The sequence below is a fragment of the Microcebus murinus genome, chromosome 5, assembly GCF_040939455.1.
Source record: "Microcebus murinus isolate Inina chromosome 5, M.murinus_Inina_mat1.0, whole genome shotgun sequence".
Classification (NCBI taxonomy): Eukaryota; Metazoa; Chordata; class Mammalia; order Primates; family Cheirogaleidae; genus Microcebus; species Microcebus murinus.
In genome coordinates this window covers 111,444,387-111,466,586 of record NC_134108.1, presented here as the reverse complement: position 1 = coordinate 111,466,586, position 22,200 = coordinate 111,444,387, and the positions used below count along the sequence as shown (strand labels likewise).

The 22,200-nt window shown below is 52.0% G+C and overlaps 3 protein-coding genes across 9 annotated transcripts; 2 read left to right on the top strand and 1 right to left on the bottom strand.

The window, feature by feature from the left end:
* The first annotated feature begins 431 nt into the window (after positions 1 to 431).
* Positions 432 to 8,735, top strand: PPT2 (palmitoyl-protein thioesterase 2). 2 transcript variants are annotated; one of them, XM_012741097.3, is made up of 9 exons: positions 934 to 1,033; positions 1,369 to 1,559; positions 1,804 to 1,957; positions 2,416 to 2,511; positions 2,605 to 2,712; positions 3,467 to 3,550; positions 3,669 to 3,753; positions 7,672 to 7,726; positions 7,916 to 8,735. In XM_012741097.3, the coding sequence occupies exons 2-9, from the start codon at positions 1,377 to 1,379 to the stop codon at positions 8,057 to 8,059; spliced, it is 909 nt and encodes a 302-aa protein (XP_012596551.2). In that variant the 5' UTR covers positions 934 to 1,033; positions 1,369 to 1,376; the 3' UTR covers positions 8,060 to 8,735. The 2 variants fall into 2 exon arrangements, with proteins under 2 accessions (XP_012596549.1, XP_012596551.2); XM_012741095.3 differs by lacking the exon at positions 1,804 to 1,957 and having other exon boundaries at positions 432 to 1,033.
* Positions 8,736 to 9,661: 926 nt separating this feature from the next.
* EGFL8 (EGF like domain multiple 8) lies at positions 9,662 to 12,864 on the top strand. Of its 2 annotated transcripts, XM_076003456.1 has the most exons (9): positions 9,662 to 9,727; positions 10,344 to 10,472; positions 10,701 to 10,823; positions 10,926 to 11,035; positions 11,129 to 11,224; positions 11,314 to 11,484; positions 11,574 to 11,653; positions 11,742 to 11,895; positions 12,502 to 12,864. In XM_076003456.1, the coding sequence occupies exons 2-9, from the start codon at positions 10,363 to 10,365 to the stop codon at positions 12,543 to 12,545; spliced, it is 888 nt and encodes a 295-aa protein (XP_075859571.1). In that variant the 5' UTR covers positions 9,662 to 9,727; positions 10,344 to 10,362; the 3' UTR covers positions 12,546 to 12,864. The 2 variants fall into 2 exon arrangements, with proteins under 2 accessions (XP_075859571.1, XP_075859572.1); XM_076003457.1 differs by lacking the exon at positions 11,742 to 11,895.
* On the bottom strand, positions 12,784 to 21,945 carry AGPAT1 (1-acylglycerol-3-phosphate O-acyltransferase 1). Of its 5 annotated transcripts, none has more exons than XM_012741115.3 (7): positions 21,648 to 21,945; positions 15,845 to 16,053; positions 15,485 to 15,618; positions 14,971 to 15,146; positions 14,731 to 14,826; positions 14,532 to 14,604; positions 12,784 to 14,044 (listed from the first exon to the last, which is right to left on the bottom strand). In XM_012741115.3, the coding sequence occupies exons 2-7, from the start codon at positions 16,042 to 16,044 to the stop codon at positions 13,860 to 13,862; spliced, it is 864 nt and encodes a 287-aa protein (XP_012596569.1). In that variant the 5' UTR covers positions 16,045 to 16,053; positions 21,648 to 21,945; the 3' UTR covers positions 12,784 to 13,859. The 5 variants fall into 5 exon arrangements, with proteins under 5 accessions (XP_012596569.1, XP_075859574.1, XP_012596567.1 ...); XM_076003459.1 differs by lacking the exon at positions 21,648 to 21,945 and adding an exon at positions 20,590 to 21,613 and having other exon boundaries at positions 12,784 to 14,033; XM_012741113.3 differs by lacking the exon at positions 21,648 to 21,945 and adding an exon at positions 20,590 to 21,610.
* Positions 21,946 to 22,200: the final 255 nt, after the last annotated feature.

Genomic DNA, 22,200 nt, shown 5'->3' with positions numbered 1-22,200 from the left:
GCCAGTTTAGAACTAGCAAAGAGCTTGTGAACAGAGGGAGGGGTTCAGACATGCTGAGAAATCCTTTTCTTCAGGCAAACGTCTTTAAATGTAAAAGCCCTAGCAAGTAAAAGGCCCAACTGGGCACAGGCTATCGCGTAGGGGTCCCAGACAGGAGCAGAGGGGCGAGCGCCGGGAGCGCGGAAGTCCGAGGGGCGGGCGTGCGTCGGCGGCCGCGCAGAGAGCGCTGAGCGCTGGATCGTGGGGTCGTTCGGTTGAAAGACTAGTCCTAACCGTGTGGGCTAGAGTCAGTGTAGCCCCCGGGGCCCTCCGCCCCTTCGGGGTGGGTGGTATCTGGGGAGGGGAGTAGGCTAGGGCAGGAGAGACTGGGCCAGGCTGCACTTAGCTCGAGAGGCGTCGAGGGCTCTCCGCGTCTCTGGAGACAAGGGCACTACACGCACTTCAGAATGAAGAGTTGTAAGACGCCAACCTGGGGCGGGCGGGGGTTGAACGGGACGCCCGGGTTGGCATCAGCCCTCCAGACCACCCTGCCACTCCTCCAGCGGCGACAAAATGCTGGGGACTACCTTTCCCCAGTCCACCCGCACCCACCCTTGGGGAGAGAAAACTGCACGTTCCGCTGCGGTGCCCGACCCTGCATTGGGAAGTGGGGGAATCAAGGCGGAAATCAGGCCCCTGCGTCGCTGGGTGCGGTGGGGTCTGGAGGGGCCTTCTTTGGACTTCCCGACATGTTTCCTGCTTTTTCCTCTCCCCACCAGCCTAAATGGATCGCTCCGCCTATTTCCTCCCCGCTCCTAGGGCGCAATGGAATGTTCCATCCCCCCTCCGGTCCCAGCCCTGCGTTGCGGGGGACGCTGGCACGGTTGCCAGGGAAAGCCCCGGACGTGACGGCTGTGCGCGACCCCGAGCAGCCCGCCCCCCACGTCCGTCATTCCCGTGCGCGCTCTCCCCTCAAACCCTTCCCCTCCCCCGTGGGTTCCAGGCTAGAGAGAAGTAAACAGCGGGCGGAGCGAGGCCTACAGACCCAGGCCAGGTGGGAGCTTGCACTTTCCAGGGGGCCTGGGCTGCTGCTCAGGGGTCTCGCAGGACCTTGGTTGTGCGTGGCTGGGGTGACACGTTAGGAAGAGCCTGGCCTCGGGACCGAGCCCCCCGGGCGCCGAGTTGGGGGCGGGACTTCGGGTGCGCGTGGGTGCGCCGACGTGGTAGGGGTGTGTTTGTGGGGAGACGACTGGAGTAAGTTAAAAGTAGGCTATTTTGTGACAAAGACCTAGTGTGGAAGCGGGAGGTGGAGGCTTGATTGCCGGCGTTTGTTCCGAGGGGAGAGGGTGTTGTCATCTCCCTCACAGGCCCTCATCGTCCCCTTCTCAGGCGGGAGCATGCGGGGGCTCCGGGGGCAGCGGCTCCCCTCGGCGTGGGTCCTGCTCCTGCTGCCTTTCCTGCCGCCGCTGCTGCCTGCAGCCCCCTCGCCCCGCCGCACGCCCTACAAGCCGGTCATCGTGGTGCACGGGCTCTTCGACAGCTCGTACAGCTTCCGCCACCTGCTGGAATACATCAACGAGGTCTGGCAGAGGACACGCGGGTGGAGGGTAGTAGAGGCGTCTGTAGGGGCTGGGACGGAGAGCGGGTAACTGAAAGCCACCCTCAGGTCCTCGGGGAGCTGGTGCTGGCTGGCGTGGGGAGAGTTGGGGGCTGATGGGATCCCTGGTTCAGGCAGGGCACAGTAGGCATGTGGACGCGGGCCAGCGGGTGGTGTGGGGGGGTTCTTAGCCCGCCCTTGGTGGCTGCATTGCCCCCTTCCCACAGACACACCCCGGGACTGTGGTGACAGTGCTCGATCTCTTCGATGGGAGAGAGAGCTTGCGACCCCTGTGGGAACAGGTGCAAGGGTTCCGAGAGGCTGTGGTCCCCATCATGGCAAAGGCCCCTCGAGGGGTGCATCTCATCTGCTACTCGCAGGGTAGGCAACTCCTCTGCTCTGGACTCCTAAGCCCGAGGCTTGGTCTGTTTCTGAGGGACGCTTCCTAGTGTCCCTTTTTCTGAACCACGTTGCTCTAGCCGAAGCTCTGGTACCTGAGCCCTTCTTTTCTGACTTCCCTCAGCACGTGGGACTCATCTCTGTCTTGAGTTGGGGGGAGGCTCCCTGCACCGCCGCCCCTTCTTTCCCCATTACCCATGAACTTGGACATAAAGGCAAATGGGGCAGGTAAAAGCATCCTAGAGTTAGAGTCAGGAAGCAGTATCTAATTTTGGCTCTGTTACTTACAAGATGTGTGATCAGTTGGCAGAGGGCGTGGCGTGTCTGCCTTCTCTGAGCCTCAGACTCCTTCTTGTACAGTGTGTTGGGGGAACAGTGGGGGCAGGTACTGTTGGCCTGGCTGTCTGAAGTCCCTGCCCAATGTGGTGTTCTGCCTGCAGGGGGCCTGGTGTGCCGAGCACTGCTTTCTGTCATGGATGATCACAATGTGGATTCTTTCATCTCCCTCTCCTCTCCACAGATGGGACAGTATGGAGGTGAGGGGGCACTGAGCTCCATAGAAGGGCCGGAGTTTTTTTGGGGGGGGGCAAGAGGTTTATGGTCACCTGGCACTCTTGTTCTCTTGCCAGACACGGACTATTTGAAATGGCTGTTTCCCACCTCCATGCGGTCTAACCTCTACCGGATCTGCTATAGCCCCTGGGGCCAGGAATTCTCCATCTGTAACTATTGGCACGGTGAGTGGCAGATGCTGAACTGGGGCCTCCATGGAGATGGCACTGTAGAGTGTAGGGTCTTGCTGCTCCCACCTCTACCATAACCAATAGCAGTGATGACAGTAATAACTTGCTTTTATTGAGCACTTACTATTTGAACATGTACTTTTCAAAATGCTTTATGTTGTCACCTTATTGCCTCAGAGTATAGCCTGATGCAGGGGTCAGCAAACCTTTTGTGTAAAGGCCAGATAGTAAGTCTTTTTGGCTTTGTAGGCCATACAGTCTGTGTCATAATTATGTAGTTCTGCTGTTGTAGTGTGAAAGCAGCCATAGACCATATATAAATGAATGCGTGTTTCTGTATTGGAATAAAACTTTATTTATAAAAACAAGCAGCAGGCTGGATTGGGCCCAGTGGTTATAGTTTGCCAACCCCTGGTATAGTATTTCGACTGATGAATGTAAAGACTACTTGGGTTTGAAGCCTGACCTTACTAGGTGACTTTGGACAAGTTACTGTGGCTCAGTTTTCCTTATCTGTAAAATAATAATATAGCATGTATCTCACAGACTGGTTGTGAAGACTAAATAAATTAAATGAATGCAAATACTTTGAATAGTACCTGGTTTATACAGGTGCTGATGAAAGTGCTTGCTATCATGTTAACAACCATTGTTACTGTTTTATTGCTGTCCACTTTGACTTGTACAGCAGCCCACAGTCTTGCTTCCCCTCTGCTTCCCTATCTTTCTAACTGCTGTTTGTACCCAGACCCCCACCATGATGACTTATACCTCAATGCCAGCAGCTTCCTGGCCTTGATTAATGGGGAAAGAGATCATCCCAATGCCACAGGTGAGAATCCAGGCTTCTACCTGTGTCCCCTTTTCTGCTTCTCTGACCTCCTCTGTTCTTCTCTGCAACCTGCCCTGACCTTGTGGCTGACTCAGGCTCTCTTCTTCCCATCCTGCAGCATGGCGAAAGAACTTTCTTCGTGTGGGCCACCTGGTGCTGATTGGGGGCCCTGATGATGGTGTCATTACTCCCTGGCAGTCCAGGTAATAAGGGCCTGTGTGGCCTGAAGACTGGCTAAAGACATCTCCAACCCCCACCAATTTTTGTGTCATGCCTAAAAGTGCTCTGCTCCTCCCACTGCTCAGTTAGTGCTCCCTGGCTTCACCCAGTGCCAACCTGGGAATCATACCCCAACCCTTCGTACCTAGCTAGTCACTAAGTCCTGCTGATTCTACTTCCTCTCCTTCCCTACCATTACCCCTTTGTAAAAACTTTCAATTTTGAAATAATTATGGATTCATAGGAAATTGCAAAGGTATTATAGAGAGGCACTTCACCCAGTTTCCCCCAGTGGTTGCATCCTACATAACTATAGCACAGTATCAAAACCAGGACATTTTTTTTTTTTTTTGAGACAGAGTCTTGCTTTGTTGCCCAAACTAGAGTGAGTGCCGTGGCGTCAGCCTAGCTCTCAGCAACCTCAAACTGTTGGGCTCAAGCAATCCTCCTGCCTCAGCCTCCCGAGTAGCTGGGACTACATGCATGCGCCACCATGCCTGGCTAATTTTTTCTATATATATTAGTTGGCCAATTAATTTCTTTCTATTTATAATAGAGACAGGGTCTCGCTCTTGCTCAGGCTGGTTTTGAACTTCTGACCTTGAGCAATCCGCCCACCTCAGCCTCTCAGAGTGCTAGGATTACAGGTGTGAGCCACCACGCCCAGCCAAAACCAGGAAATTGACATTGGTACAATGTATGTGTGTAGTTCCATGCCATTCTATCACATATTTTCTACACCACTTTGTCTGGACTATAGTGACAGCTTTTATCCTTGTCCCCTCCATGCTATTCCTTGGGAAAATCCATGGCTCCATGGCACTATGTGCTTGCCTCTGTTATAGGTCATCACGAGTGATCTGAAATGTCACCTGAGCTACTTTAGTCACTCAACATTTATTTATTGAGCACTATGGGCCCAGGTATTGTTCTGGGCTATGGGATTGCAGCAGTAAGTAAAAGAGAAGTCCCCAGTGTTACACAGTTTACATTCTAGTTAGGGAGACGGTAAGTAAATGTAACAATGTATGTCAGGTGGTGATAAAATAAGGCAGGGGAAGGGAGCCTACTTCAGTAGTGGCTAGAGCAGTTGCCATTTGAACAGAGACTGAAGGAAGTGAGGGAGGTAGCTGCATTCTGGGGGAGGAACCCTCCAAGGAGGAGTAGCACCTGCAGACAAGTTGGGGCAGGTGTGGGAAATGAGGCCAGTGGGGAAGCTTTGGTCTTCTGATTTTAAGATTCTTTTTAAGCACTGAAGAAGACAAGAAAAGCTTTGTTTTTCTCTGCTGCACCCCTTTTGATAAAAGGATTTGTTCTGCAAAATTTGGATTTAGTCAAAAGACTGCACTTAAGGACTCAGGCAGCATTTTGCCATAAGGCCACAGGTTCCCCACTCCTGACAGAGGTGGGAGAGGAGGTTAAAAGAGGTGGCAGGGGGTACCAGTTTTGTCAAACCTTTATAGGACAAAGTAAGCCCTTGTTTTTTTAATTTTTTATTGTGATAAAATATACATAACAAAAATTACCATTTTAACTTTTTAACTGTACAGTTTTGTGGCATTAAGTATATATATATATGTATATATATATACATATATATATATATATATTTTTTTTTTTTTTGAGTCAGAGTCTCACTCTGTTGCCTGGGCTAGAGTGCCATGGCGTCAGCCTAGCTCACAGCAACCTCCAACTCCTGGGCTCAGGCGATTCTTCTGCCTCAGCCTCCCGAGTAGCTGGGACTATAGGCATGCACCACCATGCCTGGCTAATTTTTTGTATATATATTTTTAGTTGGCCAATTAATTTCTTTCTATTTATAGTAGAGATGGGGTCTCGCTCTTGCTCAGGCTGGTTTTGAACTCCTGACCTCGAGCAATCCGCCCACCTCGGCCTCCCAGAGTGCTAGGATTACAGGCGTGAGCCACCGACTCTGGCCTGGCATTAAGTATATTCACATTGTTGCATAACTACCACCCATCACCACCATCCATCTCTAGAACTTTTTTCCCCCTGAAACTCCGTACCCATTAACTCCTCATCCTCACTTCCTCAAAGTACCAGGTAACTAGGGCATTTGATTTTTTTTATTCTGAGTAAGATGGAAAGACACTGGAGGGTTCTGAGTGAAGGCATGGCATTGCTTACAATATTGTAATAATATAATAGTAAGAATGAGATTTATATATGTTATTTCATTTCACATCTACAGCAACCCTATGAATGATAGTGATTGCATGTGGTTTTATAGCATTTTTTATGTCCCATGTCACACTGTTTTTAGTACCTGGCATACATTAGCTCACTTATTCCTCATACCAACCCTATGTGGTAATGACTCCTAATCTTCATTTGACATATGAAGGAAATTTAGGTGCGAAGAGATGAAATAACTTATCTACATTCATAGTTTGTAAGTGGTGAGGTCAGGCTACCTGGCTCTTAACCACAGCGTTTTACTTCCTTTCTATGAAGTATTCTTATAGAGCACAATGAGGGTAAGCAATATGCTCACACACAGTGGGGGGAAAGTGGCAAGAGCTGAGGTTCAAATCCAGGTCTGTGTGCCCCTACTGCTTTCCTAACTCTTTCTGAAATTCAGCCCCTCAGCATTGCCTCTAGGCTTCCAATCCAGCTCCAAGTACCCAGCTGTGCCTCACCTCTGTGCCTTTGCTCTTACAATTCCCTTTGCCTGGGATGCCTTATCTGGTCCAGGATCATCGCTGGGAAGCCTTTGTCGATGCTCTAAAACTAGTGTAATGGCCTTTCCACTTTGCTCCCATAGTCTATTGGACTATACACTATTAGCATTTATTCAGTTATTCATGGCCAGGGTCCACTCAGTGACCATGCTAGTTAAATATTCTTTAATTTAAAAACTTTTAAGACCTTTTTACTTTGAAATTTTATACTTAAGTTACAAAATAATCCAAAGCATTCTTGTATATGTCTCACCTAGATTTCCCAAATGTTAATATTTTAACATGCTTACATAAATATCTTTTCTCTAGATACATATATACTTTTTATTTATATATTATTATATTTAAATATAAGTTAATTAAATATTTAATATATAAATTTTGTGTGAACCTTTTGATAGTAGGTTGTAGACATGATATCTCTTTACCCCTAAATACTTCAGTGTGTCAGTGAACATTTTCTATAAACAGGATATCTTTTACATATCTAAGACATAATTATCAAAATCAGGAAATTAACATTGACCATTGTCCTTATAGAAAAAAATACCCATTGCAAGCTCCAGCTCAGGATCCCATGTTGCATTTAGTTGTCATGTCTTTTTTGTTCGTTTTTAGAGATGAGGTCTGGCTTTGTTGTCCAGGCTGTAGTACAGTGGCACAACTGTAGGTCCCTGCAGCCTCACACTCCAGGGCTCAAGCGATCCTTCTCCCTCAGCCTCCTGAGTAGCTGGGACTACAGGTGTGTGCCACTGTGCCTGGATAACTTTTTATTTTGTTTTGTTTTTGTAGAGACAGGGTCTCACTATGTTGCTCAGGCTGGTCTTGAATTCCTGGCCTCAAGTGATGCTCAGCCTACCAAAGTGTCGGGGTTACAGGAGTGAGCTTCTGCGCCCAGCCTTTGACATTTTTGAAGCATATGGACCAGCTATTTTGTAGAATGTCCCTCAGTTCGAGTTTGTTGGATATTTCCTCATGATTAGATTCAGGTTGTGATGCATTTCTGATGGGAATTTTACAGAAGTGATGCTGTGTCTTCAGCGTGTCCCCTCATGAGATAATGATACCCAGCCAGTTAAGTGTTTCTTGGTGCCCTCCCTGCTGCCCATCTCCCCGGTAGGCTGTAAGTTCCTGAAGGACCCTAGCCCACCTTGATTTTCTCCAGCTCTCCTCATAACCTGCCCCCAAATCTCTTTGTAGCTTCTTTGGTTTCTATGATGCAAATGAGACGGTCTTGGAGATGGAGGAGCAACTGGTGAGCACCCTGGGATTACCCCCCCTCTTTACTCACTGTCCCAGCCCATTCTGGAGCCTTCCCTGCCAATGACTCCTGAGCTGAAGGGTTCACCCTGTGGGGAGGAGGCCCAGGACACCAGCAGGAACTCACATTATCTCTCCTTGTGTCTTTCTTACATGCTCCCGTGCCCCTTCGCCCACCTTGAAGGTTTATCTGCGTGATTCTTTTGGGCTGAAGACTCTCTTGGCCCGGGGGGCCATAGTGAGGTGTCCGATGCCCGGGATCCCCCACACAGCCTGGCATTCCAACCGCACCCTTTATGAGACCTGCATTGAACCTTGGCTCTCCTGAGGATGTCCACAGAGTCCCCAGGACCTCCCCCGCCCAGAAACCAAGTGGTGGCCTTGGAAAGCAGATGTCAGGCTCTGGCGTGCCTATGACCACCTCATTGCTCCCACACTGACCCCATCTGCCAGAGCTCCCAGAACCCCCTCTTCTGTTCCTCCGTGAATGAAAAGTTCCGGTCTCCCCTACCTCATGTCCTCTTACTTGGAGGGCTGCTCCATGCTCTCCCTTTCTCCCAAGGCTGAAGTTGGGATGTGAGAAACCAGGGTTTTAACTTGTGGCTGCTGCTGCTGCTCTGTGTCTGGCTGGACAGGAGGAGAACCAGCCCCGCCCACCACAGGGGTCTTCCAGGCCACTCAGGACATTTTTAGCTTCCATCTTCCCCATGTTCCCTTTTTCTCTGAACTCCTCTGTCATCAGCCCTCCCAACCCCCAAGAGGGACTACCCATGAGTGGGGTTCTGAGGCTCCCCCATGGGGACAGTTCCATTCTCAAAGTGTCAGTGTTGGGGAATATCTGTGGCCTGTGAGGCCCATCTCAGGTTTGGGGATCCCCCAGTCCCTATGATCAGTGTTGGGGTAACCCCTGGGAGCCTAGTTTCTTTGAGGCTCCAGTCCTTCTTTTAACTACCCTTGAAGGGGTGTTGCTCCTGTATTTATGGAAATAAAGTTCCATTTCCTCAGTGTGGCTTGGCTCATTTCCAGGTGAAGGGGACCTGGCTCCCCAAGGAGGGTGGGGATGGAGAGCTTGAGGCCCGGGTGCCCGGATGCCTGGACTGGGGTGGGGACCCCCTTGGTGTTTCCGTTCTCTCTCAATGCCCATTCTGTGTGGGATCCTGATTCTCTGTGGGTTCTTTCCTGCTGAAGACAATTCTCTTCCTGTCATAGCCTAAGACTGGGGGGCTGAGCCCGGGGCTCCAGAAGTTTGGTCCTCAGCCTCATGGATGGAATGTGCCTGCCACCCCCAGGCTAGACAAGGGGCCTGAGGGTCAGGGTGGGCATTTGAGCTTTGTGGGCCAGAGCTGGGTGAGGGGCTGGACAATGAGCCTCCTCTTTTTTGAAAGAAGGAATTTTGGCTGAGACAATAGGGCCCTGTCTGTTCTGGCATGGGGGGTGGTAGCTGACTCAACTCTGCTCCCCCCTAAGCCCTAACAAATGTCATCAAGGGATGGGGGCAGTTTTCCCTTTGGTGCCCTGGGCTGCCGCCCTGCCCTTTTGTGACGACTTGCCCTTCTTTCTCTCCTCAGCTGATCTTGCCTTTTCTCCAGGACCTGACCTGCTTTTTGCCTGCCAGCTCTTGTCTCTCCCACCCCCTAAGTCTCCCTCAGTCTGTGTTGGGTTGAAGGTGGGGACAAGGGCCACGGGTACTGGTGGTGTTATAAAACCAGTAGCCTCTCCTGATTTGGGGAGTTCAGAAATAGGGGGTCTCAGAGGGTTGGGAAGAAACTTCTAGGAAAGCCTTTGTGGCGTGGGGATGAGGGTGGTGGGATTTGACCCCACAGAACTGACCAGGCTGGAGCCAAGGAGGAGGCTTGTGGGAGGGGGCAGGGATGGGAGGACTCTGTCTGGCCCAGCCCCTCCTCTCCTTCCCAGCCTGCTCCTGCCACCCACCAGTCTGAGCTGCTGCTGCTGAGGCTGGTCTGCCTGAAGTTTCCCAGGGCAGAAGGGAAACCAGGTGGGAATGGAGGGAGGGAAAGGCAGGTGGGAAGAGAGCGTTGATGGGGAAAGAGTTGGGGTCACTCAGAGCCCCAGGGTGGGTGGGAGTTGGAGGCCTTGTTGGAGTGAGGGATGTGCATCTAGGTGTATGTGATGGTGTGGGTGTGTGAAAGCAGTAGGGATTTGTTTAAGGTGTGGCATTTGTGGAATTTGGTCCAGATGCTTGAGTTTGCATGTAAGGTGTGAGGGTATACAATATTTGGGGGTTTGAAGGTATGAAGATTAAGTTATAAGAGGGCATGTTAAAGATAGGAAGGTCCTGAGGGGAGGGCTGACCATGTGTCTGTCCCTCCAGGTTATGCAGAGAGGATTAGGAGTGGATAGGTAAGAGGGGTGGTGGAGGGCATGTTTTGGGTGTGAGCTTGTACGATGCTGAATGGATCATGATAAGCTACAGGATATGATGGTCTTAGTTAAATGTACACAAAGGTGTAGACAATCCTGGTGGCTAGTGTGTGAAGGTGATTGTCCTGACCCCCTTAGAGGGTACCAGCAGACGGCTCTTGGAGGGGCTGGGGCTGGAGAAGTTAACAAGGAGAGGGGAAGGGCAGCCATTAACCTCTTCTTGCCTGCAGCCCACAGAGTCCAGAGTAAATGAGAATCATGGGGTCCCAGGCTGAGCTGTGCCCTCTCTTAGGCGGACTCTCATTCCTCCTGCTCCTGATGTCAGGCCAAGGGGCCAAGGGTGGATCTCTCAAAGAGAGGTGACAACAGAGGGCGTGGGGCCGGGGTGAGCTCTTCAAGGGAGCCTTTTGCTGGGGGTGGGGGTTCACAGGAACCAAACAACGTTAAAAGTTTCGTTGGTGGGGAGTGACGCTGTCCTCTGCAGGGAAAGCTGATCCTCAGTGGCTCCTTGAGGGAAATGGGACTCCTGGCTTCCCAGGGCCTGGCCCACTCAGTGTCTCCCACCTCCTTCTCTGGCATGGATGCAGTCAGGGGGTCTGTTCCAAGCAGACACTGGTGGTCCCGCTCCGCTACAACGAGTCCTACAGCCAACCGGTGTACAAGCCCTACCTGACCCTGTGTGCTGGAAGGCGCATCTGCAGCACCTACAGGTGAGGGATGGGGAGCTGGGACTCCGGGGTCTCTCAAGAGGGACGCCAAGAACACCAACTAGGACCCATATTTAGGGTCCTGAGAAGGGCGCTGTGTTCCAGGACCACTTACCGTGTGGCGTGGCGGGAGGTGAGGCGGGAGGTGCAGCAGACCCATGCCGTGTGCTGCCAGGGCTGGAAGAAGCGGCACCCGGGGGCGCTCACCTGTGAAGGTGAGGCTGGGTCTTCCAGGCCTTGCGGGAGGCGCGAAGGAGCTGGGGAGCGGGGGCAGTCGGTTTGGGTCTGAGTCCTTCCTCCGCCCGCAGCCATCTGCACCAAGCCTTGCCTGAACGGAGGCGTCTGCGTTCGGCCCGACCGGTGCGAGTGCGCCCCCGGCTGGGGAGGGAAGCACTGTCACGTGGGTGAGTCCGCTCGCGCCCCCCCCCCCCCCCCCCCCGCGGGGAGCCCGCCCCGCCCCCTCTCTCAGCCCTCTCCTCTTTCCCGTAACTAGACGTGGATGAATGTAGGGCTGGCGTCACCCTCTGCTCACATCGTTGTCTCAACACGGCGGGCAGCTTCACCTGCAGCTGCCCCCACGGCCTGTTGCTGGGCCCAGACGGGCGCACCTGCACAGCGGGGTCCCCGGAGACGCCAACCGGCGCCAGCATCCTCAGCGTGGCCGGTGAGCAGGCGGGAGTATGGGCCGCAGGGAGGACCCTGGGCCCGAGGCGAGGGCCTGGGCATTCACGTTCTTGCTCTTTTTTGTCCCAGTTCGGGAGGCGGAACTTGACGAGCGCGCACTGAGGCGGGAGATTCGCGAGCTGCGAGGGCGCCTGGAGCGGCTGGAGCGGGTGAGCGGAGGCGCCTGGGGCCAAGCCGGCGGACGGGCGAGGCGAGGCGGGCCGGTTGCAACACCCTGAGGCGTCTCTTCCTTTGTAGTGGGTCGGTCAGGCCGGGGCCTGGGTCAGGGCGGTGCTGCCCATGCCGCCCGAAGAGCTGCAGCCCGAACAGGTGGCTGAGCTGTGGGGCAGGGGCGACAGGATCGAATCTCTCAGCGATCAGGTGCTGCTGCTGGAGGAGAGGCTGGGCACCTGTGAGTCCTCACACTCCCCCAACCTAGACCCCCATCTCCCACCAACTGTCCCCAGCTCTTCCAGAGACCCCTCCCCATTCACCATTCCATGTTTTTCAGAAACCCCTCTCCAATATTCACTCTCTCCATACCTTTCCACCCTTCTCTTCTGGGACCCTGTCCACAGCCTAGTAGTTACCAAACTTATTTATTTTGAGACAGAGTCTCACTCTGTTGCCCAGGCTAGAGTGAGTGCTGTGGCGTCAGCCTGGCTCACAACAACCTCCAACTCCTGGGCTCAAGCAATCCTCCTGCCTCAGCCTCCCGAGTAGCTGGGACTACAGGCATGCGCCACCATGCCTGGCTAATTTTTTCTATATATGTTAGTTGGCCAATTAATTTCTTTCTATTTATAGTAGAGACGGGGTCTCGCTCTTGCTCAGGCTGGTTTTGAACTCCTGACCTCAAGCAATCCGCCTGCCTCCCCCTCCCAGAGTGCTAGGATTACAGGCGTGAGCTACCGCACCTGGCTACCCAACTTATTGTTGGGTGAGACTGGCAGTGTTGTCCACTCTAGGCTGGAGGCGCCTCCACAGACCACAGACACTTTGCCTTCTCATTAAATAGGCTCCTGCGAGGACAACAGCCTGGGCCCTGGCCTCCATCACTGATGAGACTTGCAGTGCTCCTGCCCCCTAATTTATACAGAAACTGGATTCACTAATCCTCTGGGATTGGCCAACTGGGAGCTGCAGATAAGGCTATCAGCCACGAGGAGCAATGAGCAATGGAAACTTCGGAGAGCTGGAGAAAAGGGAAGGCGGGTGGTCTTGACCTACCCCTGAGCCCTCTGGCTGGGGGCAGGTTGCCTGGGCAAGGACTGCTTCTTCAACTCCTTAACAAATGTAATCAGCAAGCACCCAGATCTCTCTCTTTATTTTCAGTTTCTTGCTTTTATCCAGGTAATTAATAAAAACCAATCACACAAAACTCAGTCCCACCCTCTCCTTTTGCTCCCAGCCTACCTCCCTGGATGTGGGAACAGGTCTGGAGTGAGAGGCAGGGAGTGGCTAATGCCACTGGGAAGAAATGAAAATTGGCTCAGAGAGGGGGAAGCCTCAAACAGAAAAAGAAATAAATTAAAAGCCCTCTTATCCCCTCCAGCCAGGGTTCAGTTCTTTTCCCCAGCTCCCTGGGGAGCAGAAGTTGCGTGCAGCACCTGATGTCTGCCTCTTCCCTTTGTGTCTGGTTAGATGGTACAGCGGGGCTGCTGGGAGCTGGGTAGGGCCAAGACCACTGAAGAACTGTACCATGGGGACAGGGAGAAGCAGAAATGTGGAGATCGAACTGGCATCCAGGAGTATGCACGACCCTGTGCATCTGGGCAAGAGCAGGGATCTCTGAGTTAGAAGAGTCCAGCCCCCACTGACAGGAGGCTCCACCGGAAGGGAAGGTGAAGGCGCTGAGGAAAGTTCCCAGGCTGAGCCTGGCAGGGGTGTTCCAGGTATCAGCTTCCAGCCACAGGGTGAGAAGTCCTCCTCACAGACAGATGAGTCCACTGAATCCATGGACTTGGGGTGGGGGAGAATTGTTCCACAGAATGGATGAGCCCACTGGCCAATGTTGGGTGGAGAGGGAGAGACCACAGAGGAAGAGATACTGGGGATGGAGTGGAATGTTCCCCATCTTTATGTAGGCTAAACCACTCACTGGAGATGTGGGGGAGGCAAGTGTCCCACAAACAAGATGGCAGGAGGTAGGGGTCAGAGTGGAGACTGCACTGAGGCACGAGAGTCCACGAGGGGTAGGGGAGGGCAGGAAGGGGCAGGGAGTGGCGCTGAATCCACGTTCACTTCAGAAGTTGAAGATTCCAAAGAGGAGAATTAAGTGAGGAGAGGGGAATCAAGGAAGAGGGCTTGGCCCTGCTCAGGGCCCATTGGGTCGGTAGGTGTGGGAAGGAAGATTGGGACAGATGGGAGGTGATCTCAGAGCTGGGCTTCACCCACCCCCCCAGGCTTCTTCAGATAGTCACCACCACCCCGGCCATCAGTGGAGATTTCCCGGAAAACGGTGAGCATGGAGTGCCGGACTCTGTCAGCCAGAGCTGGGACGTCGTCTGGTGTCAGCCCTTCTGTGGGCACTGGGGGCAGCACCCGCACCTGACATCGCCCTGGGGCAGGGGAGCACCATCATGGCCTGTCCACCCAGGCTTCTGAGCGCAATCCTGCTACTACCCTTCTCAACCTTTCAGTTCTATTCCACCAACCCTGGACAACCACCCTGCTTGCCAGCTGCCACCTATTTTCTGAGGCTCTCCTGTGTAAAGCCCTCCCCAAACCCCAATCCAGACACCCTCCAGCCCTCCTTGTCTGGTTTACTGCCAAGTGTTATTCATTACAGCTTTGCACACACAGGCTGTATCTTTCCTGCTAGATAGTAACAGCCCCTCTTGGAGGGGCCAAGTAGTACCCATCTAGCAGGATATGGTGGGTGCTTAGCAAATACTTATTGGCTGATACGGGGTCAGACTAGATGATTGTGTGGCTATTTCATAGCTTTGACACTCAATGATCCCCCTGCCTCACTGGAACGTCCTCCCAGCCTCTCCCATGGCCTTTCCGGACACACCCTACCCCAGACCTGCTCAGAGCCCTCACCCGAGGTGAAGCGGCGTTCCTTCTTGCAGTAGAAGTCTTGATAGGAGGACATGACTATGGGGACAATGGGAACCTGGGGAAGGGGTAACGAAGATCAGCACACAGCTTTCTTCTGAGACTCCCACAACCAACCTCTGCCCTGAGAAGACGGAATTGTGGGAGCCATGGGCTGAGTAGCAGGAGGGGAAGTAGTAATCACCTGGGCCTGCACTGCAAGATGGAAGGCCCCGCGTTTGAAGGGCAGCATGGAGCCATTATGGTTTCTTGTTCCCTCAGGAAAAACCCAGACCCTCACCTGGGGAAGAAAGAAGGTCAAGGAAGACACACACATATGGGCGTCGGAGTGGGCGCAATGCTCTAATGGGACCCTGCATAGCAGTTGATTTACAAGTGTTCTACTCTCTAGCCCCCCATTCCCCATTTCCCTAGGATGACTCACGTCCTGGGTGAGCAGTGTCTGGGCGACCTCAGACATGACACTGATGGCATCCCCCGTGCGCTTCCGGTCGATGAAGATGACTCCTGCCAGCCAGCAGGCCAGCCCAGCAGAGCCGGCCCACAGTAGCTCGCGCTTGGCAATGGGCACACAGCGGCCTGGCAGGACCTCCATCATCCCTTGGGCAGGGGTGAGGGTAGGGCAAGGATCAGGCGGAGGCAGAATGTCACAGCAGGAAGCCCACCTCACCCAGCTCTCACCCATACTAGTAGGCACTGGAGATAAAGGAGGGAGGGGACTGGGTAGGGAAGCCCCATGTGAAGGGAAGGGAGACTACAGGTATATGTACTCTGTTTATGGGGGCAGCTCTACCCCAGGGAAAGAAGGCCTGAGGAGGGAGCAAAGGGGCAATGTCCCGGAGGAGGAGGAGTTGAGGGCCTCTAGGGAGGAGATGCCGGGGAAGGTCCCAGGAGGGAGGGCGTGGCTGGGGGAGGTGTGCCCTGTGTTGGGGTCTCACCAAGCAGGTCGAGGGAGCTCTGGTGGTTGGAGACAACAACATAGGGCTGTGAGGGAGGGAAGTGGTGAGCCCCTCGCACCTCCACTCGGATGCCATACAGGTATTTGATGTGGAGCAGCATTAGACGCAAGATCCTGTGGGGTCACAGCAAGGCGTCCCAGTGGGATCCATTGAGGTCCACCTGCATGCCTCAGCTCCCTCCACCCTACTGTATTTCTGGCCACCTTTGCAGTCCTCTCCCCCTTCCTCGTCTCTGGGGTCTCTTAGTCTCTTCTACAAATACCGTGCCTCCTCCCTCCAATCCACTACTCACTTTTCACCCTTAGGTCCCCTCATCACCCACTATCCCTTGCCCCTCACTTCATGTTCTCGACATTGCGTCCTCGCACGGCACACACAGGAATGGCAAGCACAGCCAGGAAGAGGATCCAGCCATTGTAGAAGGCCATCTTGAAGAAGTACTTGGCACTGGGGCTGCAGAACCACAGGGTGGGCAGCAAGAAGAGCAGCAGCAGAAAGAGCAGCAGCAGCAGCGTCCATGCCCCTGGCCACAGCTCCATTCTGGCCACCTGCAGGGGATAGGGCAAGGGATTGTCAGCCTAGTTTCTGGAAGGGAGTGGGGTAGGCAAGGCACAGAAGGCAGGGTTGAAAGGGTGCTATGAGGACAAGGGCCAAAGACAGGATAGGGCCAAGGCTCCCATGGAAACCTTCCCAGGAAGCCTCTCAAGGATGGGGGCAGTGACGATGGGGAGCTCAAGACCATTCTCCAACCCCTCTTCCTGAGGGCCCCAGATGTATTCAGACAGGCAAGAGACATGAGATGTGGACATCCACCACTCACAGATATATGATAATAAATGACAATAATAATGATAGCTAACCCATGTAGCTGGTAAGGTCTTATAATGGTCTATAATTATGCTGTCCAATACCGTAACCACCTGCCACATGTGGCTATTGAAATGTGGCTAGTCAGATTGAGATGTGCTGGAAATGTAAAATACACATCAGATTTCAAAGACTTTGAATGAAAAACAATGCAAGATATCCCATTAATAATCTTTTATATTAATTACATTTTGAAATTATAATCTTTTGGCTATATTGGGTTCAACAAAGTATATTATTAAAATTAACTTCACTTTCTTCTTACCTTTTTTAATGTGGCTACCAGAAAATTAAAAATTACATATGTGGCTTACATTATATTTCTGTTGGACAGTACAGGTCTATACACTCAGTTAAATCTTAAATATGATCTATAAATATAGATCACACAATGATCTATAAAGTACCACTATTATGTACATTTTATAGGAAATAGGTCCAAAGAGGTTAAATAACGTACCTGAGGACATACAGCTCTTAAGCAGCAGTTTCTAGATAAAAACTAAGCAGCCTGTGTTCCTAACCACTCAGTTACACTGCCGCCTGCATGTACAGTACACACATACACGTACACAGCACAGAGCAGGTATGGCGATGGTGACAAAACACCCACAGACTTACACTCAATGGCCAAATGGCAAGAATAAAGACTCATGTCACTAATGCCAGCAGACACACATAGTCACACAAAGACTGACAAGTTCATACACAGATATAAATTTACAATCATACCCAGTGACAGATAAAGGAATGCAATTACATACCTAGAAAAATCCCTCTCCACCCCAGCAGCCTCCCCTATTCATAGATAAACCCATGGACATACCTGGAATAGCTACATGCACCAATCCTGCCTTGAGATAGGCAAACAAACCCACCACCCGCTTCCCTCCCTTCTAGTGACAATCTGGGTGGGCAGGTACAGCGTGTAAGGCCTCAACACCGGAGAAATGGAGCGCAGAGAGTAAAAGGGACATAGCAGCACATGCCCTGCAAGAGGAAAGGGCTCAAGAGGAAGAGGCGCAGGCACCCAGAACCTGCCTTCTAGGTTCTTCCTTCTTCCTCCACTCTGCCCCACTGCTGGGGGCAGGGTCACAAGTCACAAAAATGGTGTTCAGGCAAATACCTGTCACTCCCAGTGAGGCCACAGGCACTCCCTTCCCATGACAGGAAGGGCTGTGCTCAAAGGTGAGCCCATTGCCAAGTGAGACTGGCAATAGAGGAAACGGGACCCTGCCAGCTGGGAAGTGGTAGGCTTTCCCAGCGGCTCCTTCCCACTCGCTGCCCCTGCCGAGTTCAGACACAGCAACCCAAGAGCTTTCTCTGTAACACAAATCTGAGCATTTCCCCGTCATAAAGGCTCTTCTTGACAAGCTGACCTCTGCTTACATCTTCCACCACATCCCCACAAAAGCCTTTTTTCGCTCTAGTCAAACTGATTTATTTACTTCATTTCCTCAGACACACCATGATCTTTCATGCTTCTACGCCTTGCACATGCTGTTCCCTTTGGCTGGAATAGACTTCACATAGCTCAATATCACCTTCTGGAAGTCTCCTGAACCCCTCCAGGTCTATGTTTTCATTACATGTTTATGTTCATCATATGGTTCTTGAAATGTAGAAATGCAAATTCTTAGACCTCATCCCAGATCTAATGAATCAGAAATTCTGGGCACTGGGCCTAACAATCTGTATTTTAGCAAGCCCTTCAAGTGATTCTGATGTGCACTCGAGTTTGACAACCACTGATCTCAAAAACATACTGTGTGACTGCTCACTGGCATTTTTGTTTCCCTCCCTAGATTGTAAGCAGCTTGAGGACAGGAACTCTGCCTTATCTCTAATGCCAGCACAATAGGAGGTAGAACAAGCACCCAATAAACATTTGCTGAACAGATTATAAGGCTGTATACATACCCACACAGCCACAACTAATGACAGAAACGACAGCTCTGATCATGAATCAGTGAGCTAACCTCTCGAGGAATATTGACTGCTAAAGGAAAAGTCACCAAGAAAGTAATGAACACTCCAAGCCTAACAGTAACCTACTCTGAATACACACATACAAGGCAGAGTGACAACAATCAGGAAGGGGTCATCTCACACACAAAAGAAACATACAGGATGGGATGAACATGTGACAGGGGGAAGATGCTGCTGTCATCAAATATGTGCCAACAGTGAAGAGTGGGAGATGATGTCCATAAACAAACATGGATGATGAGGGTTTACAGCAGGGTTGACCCTGTGACGTGCACCGAGTTCATGGACTCTGTGTGTACAAAGCCACTGGAGAGATGATGTGCGTGAAGAGACACAGGCCAGGGAGGTCAGCAGGTAAGGCACGTGGGGATGGTTCTTTGGGAACTTGAAGACCCAGTTACCTTCTCTAATACTGGATATTAAGTGACCCTCTCTGGAGAACAATTGTTCAAGGATTTAAAAACACAATGGAAGGCTAAATTTAATGACTGTATGGCTTGTAAAATATGCTGACAATAAATTTAGCAAATAAATAGTACATGTAACCAGAAGCACACACACTATGGTTGTGTTACATCAGTGTACCACATGAACGGGCATGCACATATGTTATGTAAACCATGATTGGGAAAATGCACACACAAACAGGATGGTCCGATCACTGATCACCGCATGGAAGTGTTTGCTATTCCGCCAAGCCGTGAGACCCCACTCACGAGAAGACTACTGCATATGGGAGGACCATGGACATAACATGTCAGGAAAACAAAATAAAGTATATAACCATTACATGCTAAAGTAAACATGCAAAACCAAACGTGCACGTAACATGAAACCATATAATAGGTGCAGTATATGAAAACTCACACATGGTACTTGAACATGTCAAAACTGGATGTGAGACATGGACAGGAAATATGAGAATGGCCAATTCTGACAAAAAATAATATCACGTCTCCACTGCCTATGGATATTCAGACAACCAGACTGCACACATCATTAAACATGTCAAAGGCACAATAATTCAATGTAGAAAACAAGGCTCCCCACAAGGCATTTGTGTGTCAGCTGTATAGCAGTGTGGAAGGCCACTGAGAAACCAAGAGGTCCTGTGCCTAGATGGAAACAGGTGCCTGAGGGCATTTCTAGGAAGCAAATTCTGCTGGCCTTTTCCCCTCATGGACACCCCCCCCCAAAAGTTATGTGGGGTCAAAGGGCAGGAAAAGAATTGGGGAAGCTGTAGGGAATTCCCTTTCCAGAATTCCCTGTCCACACCCCCAGTCCCAAATTCACAAGGGTTTCCATTTCTCCTCCCTCCCGTGTTTCTTCCAGCCTTCCTCCCTCTCAAGCCCTCTCTCTTCCTCCTCAACAGCCCTCTCCCCAGTCGGCCCTTATCCTTTCCCCAGCAACCCTCTTCCCAGTCGGCCCTCCCAGACCCAGTCTCGCCCCATCCCCACATCCTAGTCCTTTTTAGCACCCTCCTCCCTCCTCCTCCCATCCCTTTCCCGCCCACACCTCAATGGGGTGGGGGGCCTGGGGAGCTGGCCCCCTCCCCAGCCAGGCTGCGGCAGCGGTGGTGGCGGATGGCTGTGTCTCTGTCTCTGTCGGGGTGTCGGTGCCAAGGGGACGACAGGATTTGGGGGTGTCCTAGCCCCGGCCGATGGAGGGGAGGTGGGAGTGGGAGGTTGGGCCCATAGCGGTAGGAATGGTGGGGGGTGGCGCCCCCAACACCCTCCCTCCCTCCCTCCCTTCCTGCTGTCCCTCCGAGGGCTGGGGCTGCTGCTGCCGCTATTCCCCCCACCCCTCCCCAACGCCCGCTGGTTTCCGGGGCTGGCCAGGAAGTGGGGGGCGGTGATGGGCAGCCTGTTTTGCCAATCGCTTCCCAGAGACCAAAGCATCTCCTCCCCACATCTACCAGTTATCATCTTGCAAGTTCCACCCCAGGAGAGCTCAGCGGGGCTCTTCCTTCGTCTTTGCCCCTCTGGCTCCAGCTGCAGCTTTTTTCCTCCAACCCCCTTTCAGCTCTGGATCCCTTGGTGCTGCATTCCCCCTTCGGTACATTCCTTCCCCTCATTCTCCATCCGCTCTCCTCTTACTGCCACTTTTACTTGGTCTCTCTCTGGTTTCTTCCTTTAACTCCAGTATCTTGTTGCTTATTCCTTCCATCTCTTCTCACAGACCCCTTTTTCTGTCTCTCATTCAATTCTAAACATTTATCAAGCACCTACCATGTGTCAAGTAGTGAGTTCACCTCTCTTCTTTTTCTTTCCAGGGTTCCATCTCACCCCACTTCACCCTCCAGTCCTCTGGTCTGGTCTCTTTGCCCTTTGTCCCCCCACTATCTACCAGCAGTCCAGCTATCTCCTCCACCCACGCTTTCTGGCCTTTAGAGAGGGGATTTCTCTGGTTGTCTCCCTGACCCTTTGCTTTCCATGCTTTTACCTCAGTACTTTTTCTTTCCTAGCTCCTTCCTTCCTATCAGTCTCTTTACTCACCCTGAGACATACCCTCCCCCCAACATAGAATCTTTGTGCATCTTTTCTTCCAATAGCAACTAGGGTTGCTTCCTAGACAAAAAATGTGAGGAAGAATGCTGATTCCTCCAGGATGAGCATGTCTCCTTAACTTTGTAGCCACGTATCTAGCTCTCCAAACCCTGCTCCCCTCTTCCCCATAGTCCCATTATCCCTTTACCAGGATCATTCCATCACTCCTCCATCCTTGGTCTCCACCTTTCCCTCTCAATTCCTTCTTTGCTAAACCTCTTCAAGCATCCTGAACTGTTACCTGTCCAATCCTCCTCTATGCACCTCCCAACTTCTCATCTTTCCTTACTCTTGAGTCATATGGGACATTTTTATCAGGGTGTTGCTTAACAGCCCTCAGCCTGTGTCTGCCTCCCGCCCCTAGACACACCTTTGCCTTGCATGCCTTGTGAAAGAGGATGTAAAGAACATTGGTAGTGGGAGGACTTTTACCTAGTTCTGCTTCTTGGGCCACAGTGAGGGTCACTGACTGTAGGAAAGACCCAAGCTCCCAGGGGTCCAGACCTGGAAGAAGACCCTAGTTCTGCAGGGCAAATTACACGAAGGAAGGGGCGGGCCCAACCCTATTCCGCTGCGGGTCACCTAAAAAGGGGCGGGCCTTGCTCCTTCTGCACCACTCGCAAAAGGGTGGAGCCAGAGCTTTTCTGCAGTTAAACTTTAAAACGGAGTTAACTCTGTTCTACTCTGTGTCACATTAAGAAGGGTGTGGGGCTTTAGTTCAGTTCTGCTCTGTAAATCACCTAAAGAGGGGCGGGCTGAGTCGTCCAGCCGAGAGAGTTGGGTTAACACCAGCACCGCAGATCGATGTTCGCACCATCCAGACGTCGGGCTAATCCCAGTTCTGCTCGCTTCTTCACTAAGAGGGAGGGGCGGAACCAAGTTCTGCTCTCTACGTCACCCCAGGAGGCCGGAGCCATTTTGAACCCTGCAACCCTTGTATTTGCTCTCTTTTGCTAGCTCTTCGCCGTCTTTCCCAGTGTTGTCCAATCAGGGGCGAAGGAAACGGCCCAATCAGTCGAGAGAGTCTACAGCCGAAGAACCCGGATGAGGCCAAGCCGAGGCCTTTGAACTGTAGGCCCCGCCAATTGCAGAGCAGTCACTATGGCGACAAGATAGAGGTAAAGGGGTGGGACCAGAGAAGGCTCAACCCTCACAGGGTTGGCCCACCTTGTCCCGCCGCGTGCTGCGCAGGCGCATTTTACCTAACCACCATTTTCCGTCGAGTTCTAGCCAATGAGTTGCTTTAGGGCAATACGCTCCAAAGTCCAATAGGAATCCGGACATTCTCTGAAA

Bases quoted from the DNA above. Each gene is read 5' to 3' on its own strand.
- PPT2 (XM_012741095.3), top strand. From the start codon at position 447: ATGAAGAGTTGTAAGACGCCAACCTGGGGCGGGCGGGGGTTGAACGGG. The intron at 1,034-1,368 runs GTGGGAGCTTGC...TCCCCTTCTCAG, and splicing joins GGCCTACAGACCCAGGCCAG to GCGGGAGCATGCGGGGGCTC. The intron at 3,551-3,668 runs GTGAGAATCCAG...CCCATCCTGCAG, and splicing joins AGATCATCCCAATGCCACAG to CATGGCGAAAGAACTTTCTT.
- EGFL8 (XM_076003456.1), top strand. From the start codon at position 10,363: ATGAGAATCATGGGGTCCCAGGCTGAGCTGTGCCCTCTCTTAGGCGGA. The intron at 10,824-10,925 runs GTGAGGGATGGG...GCTGTGTTCCAG, and splicing joins CGCATCTGCAGCACCTACAG to GACCACTTACCGTGTGGCGT. The intron at 11,896-12,501 runs GTGAGTCCTCAC...CTCATTAAATAG, and splicing joins GGAGGAGAGGCTGGGCACCT to GCTCCTGCGAGGACAACAGC.
- AGPAT1 (XM_012741113.3), bottom strand. The intron at 15,619-15,844 runs GTGAGGGGCAAG...GTGACCCCACAG, and splicing joins CGCAATGTCGAGAACATGAA to GATCTTGCGTCTAATGCTGC. The intron at 14,605-14,730 runs GTGATTACTACT...CCCCTTCCCCAG, and splicing joins ATCTTGCAGTGCAGGCCCAG to GTTCCCATTGTCCCCATAGT.